This window comes from Lactuca virosa, chromosome 5 (genome assembly GCF_052849685.1).
Source record: "Lactuca virosa cultivar CGN04683 chromosome 5, Lactuca_virosa_CGN04683_v6, whole genome shotgun sequence".
NCBI lineage: Eukaryota > Viridiplantae > Streptophyta > Magnoliopsida > Asterales > Asteraceae > Lactuca > Lactuca virosa.
Genome location: NC_136430.1, coordinates 245,832,905 through 245,836,506, shown reverse-complemented (window position 1 = coordinate 245,836,506; position 3,602 = coordinate 245,832,905). Strand labels below are relative to the sequence as shown.

Here is a 3,602-nt window from a genome sequence, read left to right as displayed (position 1 = left end):
ATTCAAATCTAATTCACTTTTCCATATTTATTGTGGATTTATCAAAGACCCAATTTAATTTAATTTTTTTCCAACAAGGTTCCCAAATGATGAATTGATGATGATGATACTCAATACATAATTCCTCATATGATATGGTACATTAATCGCACAATGAACCCAGTTATTTTCAAATGTCAGTTTGCCAAAATTCTAGTTTCGGTTTTGGTCCATTGAATTTTCAAATGCAAGTTTACCAACTCATATCTCAAACACGTGTAGTGGAGAAGAAACATGTTAAATTCATATAATCCTATTTCTATGAATTTATTTTATAATATAATGTAGAAAGTTAGCCAAAACTCGTTTTTTAATAAATAAATGGGACCCAAAAATTAGTTATTTTTCAACTGTTTTCAGGGACATGCTTATCTAAAAAGGCCTGAGCAAGATTGGTGAAGCTAACACCAACACCATCAGCAGCTGCATATCTTTTAATCACATCCACCACTTCAGGTCTTAACATAGCTTCTTTAGTAGATGCATTACACAGATAATACAAAGCCCCAATAGCATAATTCACCTACCAAACACATGAACATTACTATCAAATCCAATAAAATAGGTTTTTAAAAAATACAATGCCTTCATATATAAAAAAGAAAAAATTGAAAGTACAATGTTATAATAGAAATACATTACAGTAGAATGCTGCAATTTAGTTTGCAATTCTTACCGTATTTTTAACAGGACTTGATAAGCATTGTACAAGAAGAGGTATTCCATCACATTTTATTATTACTGCAGCATTTGCAGGATCTGTTGACAAAAAAAAAAGTAGATTAGTATTAACTATTAAGTCCTAACTTTTTACAAATTTGCCCTCCTTAATTATAACATACCAACACACGAATTGCAGATCCCTCCAACACCAAACTCTATTAGCTTCTCATTGGGCTCTGTTATGCAGTCCAAGAAAAGTTCCAAAACATTAAGCTGTTTATGATCAAATATGGTTGTCAAGTAAAACAGAAGAAGTTGGCATTATAAACTAATAAGTAAATAAAAAAAATAAAAAAAATTAACCTGGCGCATAAATGTATAATTGTAGGGATCATATGCAAAGTTTGCTAAATTAGCAACGATTTTCTCCTTCGACTCTGCAATTACAAAGAATCAAAAAGAAGAAGAAATTGTTAACAAAATTAAGATTCATACACACCATGTGGGTCCCGTTTGGTTAAATCAATAATATAGTTAAATTGATAAACAATTGCATGTGCTTTTTCTATAAATCTTGATGAAAGACAAAATATTGTCACAAAAAGGCGTATAATAACTCTACAACATACCTTCAGTAGATGCATTCTGAAACTGAGCTACAAGTTCCTACAAACATAAAAAAGATATAAATAATTAAATACAACTATTATTATATACATAATTTGCACTAAATAAGGATACAGGAATCATGCTGAAGTATCGGTTCTTCATGGCCAATTATTTTTCTTTTGTGAATAAGGATAATAAATTAGAAAAAATGAAATATAATTATAGGTTTATGAATCATACCTGAAGGTATTGTACCCTTGGAGTACCATATTTTCCAGTACGTTCTTCTTGTCTTTGAGTATTAGTGAACATGTAGTAGTCTGCTAAACATGTAAAAAGATAAGGTTTTGGATAGAGCTGAAAACATTTTTTTCTTACATTTTTCCAAAATTAATCAACTAGAAGAAAAGAAACTAGGGTTTACCTTGTTGGTTGAGGGAAGTACTAAAAGAACAAAACTTAAAGGCAAAATGAATAAAAATAATGTGTGTAAAGATTTATACTTTCGTTGGAGAATTTCATCGAACAGTTGGTGTTCAATTGTTCATAAACAAATGATGTTGTCGAAGCCGCGTAAATCATCAAAGAAATTGAAATAGCAGTAAAATGAAGAACAATCCAATATGGTAGTCGATGGAGTTTACCAGAACTCGTCAAAAACAGAATGAAAAAAATAGAAAAATAAAAACAAAGCTTTTTCGATTAACAATAAACAATTAAATCGGTTAATGTATTGGTTTTAAACAACAACTAAATCGATATGTTCAACATATCCTAATAATTAACATTTAGGGAATTTAACGAAATAGAAAAACAAAAGCACCAACAATATTGAAAATATGAAACACATATTAATGTACGATTGTTAAGCAACACACAAATACCAGAATAGAAATACCTCTTTCCGTTTGTAAGCAGGAAGCAGCAGCAGAGAAATGAGGCCCGACAGATGGAAGAGAAGCACAGCAGACGGAGGCAGTCGGTGGAGCCGGCAATGTGGTTGTGTGATTCCCTTTAGAAAGAGAGCCTGAAAATTCAATTATTTTAAGAAAATTAATTAAAAAAAAAATGGGCAAAATAACAAAGTGGACTGGAACATACTAGAGTCGAGTATTATTGGCCCAGCCCATTCTTCATCGGATTTTAGACTGAATGACATTTGAAGTACTACAAAATCCACCCGAAATAGAAATTTTGCAAACAAAAAATGGCATTTGATTCTATGAGGGTTTTACATGTAAGTACTTCTTCCTTTACTTGTATTTATATATTTTTTTAATTAACTAAAATTCGTTAATGTTAAGACCATGTTCGGAATGTAGTGTTAATTCATATCCAATGTCTTATACAGCTAGTTTAATTAACTGAAAAAACGCACCCACGCACACCTCACGACTGTAGCAGCGACCCACACACACGAAACACGAGCCCAACTATGAAATACGCACATACGAACTCAGCCACCCTCATGGTGGCTTGTGGCAGTCGGTGCAATGGCAACAACACGTGACAGAAAAAATAGACGTAGAAGAAAAGGTGTGTGACCTCTAACCCGAGAACAGCAGCGACGACAGCCTGGACTTCGTCTTCCGATCTCTCTGACTGATACGACGTCAGCTTGCGGTGATCGTCTTCGTCGGCCGCCGGAAGCTGCAGCGGTGGTTGGCTTCGGCGGTCTCCGACCTCAACAGTAGGGGGTAGCGGCGGCTGGAGGTAAGGGTTGATAAGGGTAGCGGCTGCAACGTCGTTTTAGGGTTAGGGTTTGGAGGTTGCGGTTCAAATGAAGGGTCAAGGGGAGGGTGACGGGTCTTAACCCGTCTCTAATCAAACTTCTGCCGAATTTTCACTTTCAGTCCCTCCCTCATCCATCTTTTTCAATTCAAGTCTAGAAATTCCCAAACAAACCTTGCTTCATGAATTTCTTTACATTTCAAGTCCTAATGTTACAACATAGACTCCAAATTCTGAAAATTATATCATTTAACTCCTTATGGTTCACACTGATAAATTATTACGGGTTTAGGACTAAATAAAATAAAATATAAAATACATATCGGGGTCTTAGGGTTTATTATTTATTTATTTATTTTATTTTAAACGGAATGTTACAACGCGGCCACCTCATCATTGAAGCACCACAACAAAGAAAGATGTAAAGAAAAAGAGAAATTCTCACATGGTTCAATGTGGCTGAGGCCATGCCTCTCCACTCTAACATGACTCCGCCTCAACACCACACCCGGATGGTGTGCACGTCGTTGCAAGCAACCACCTTAACACTACACTCATGG

The 3,602-nt window shown here is 34.5% G+C and overlaps 1 protein-coding gene across 7 annotated transcripts; it reads right to left on the bottom strand.

The window, feature by feature from the left end:
- Nucleotides 1-331: 331 nt before the first annotated feature.
- Nucleotides 332-3,087, bottom strand: LOC145117507 (ARM repeat superfamily protein). Of its 7 annotated transcripts, none has more exons than XM_079053790.1 (8): nt 2,857-3,087; nt 2,210-2,338; nt 1,552-1,631; nt 1,332-1,368; nt 1,066-1,139; nt 882-975; nt 716-798; nt 332-562 (listed from the first exon to the last, which is right to left on the bottom strand). In XM_079053790.1, the coding sequence occupies exons 3-8, from the start codon at nt 1,621-1,623 to the stop codon at nt 386-388; spliced, it is 537 nt and encodes a 178-aa protein (XP_078909916.1). In that variant the 5' UTR covers nt 1,624-1,631; nt 2,210-2,338; nt 2,857-3,087; the 3' UTR covers nt 332-385. The 7 variants fall into 7 exon arrangements, with proteins under 7 accessions (XP_078909916.1, XP_078909917.1, XP_078909920.1 ...); XM_079053791.1 differs by having other exon boundaries at nt 2,864-3,087; XM_079053794.1 differs by having other exon boundaries at nt 1,552-1,634; nt 2,857-2,995.
- Nucleotides 3,088-3,602: the final 515 nt, after the last annotated feature.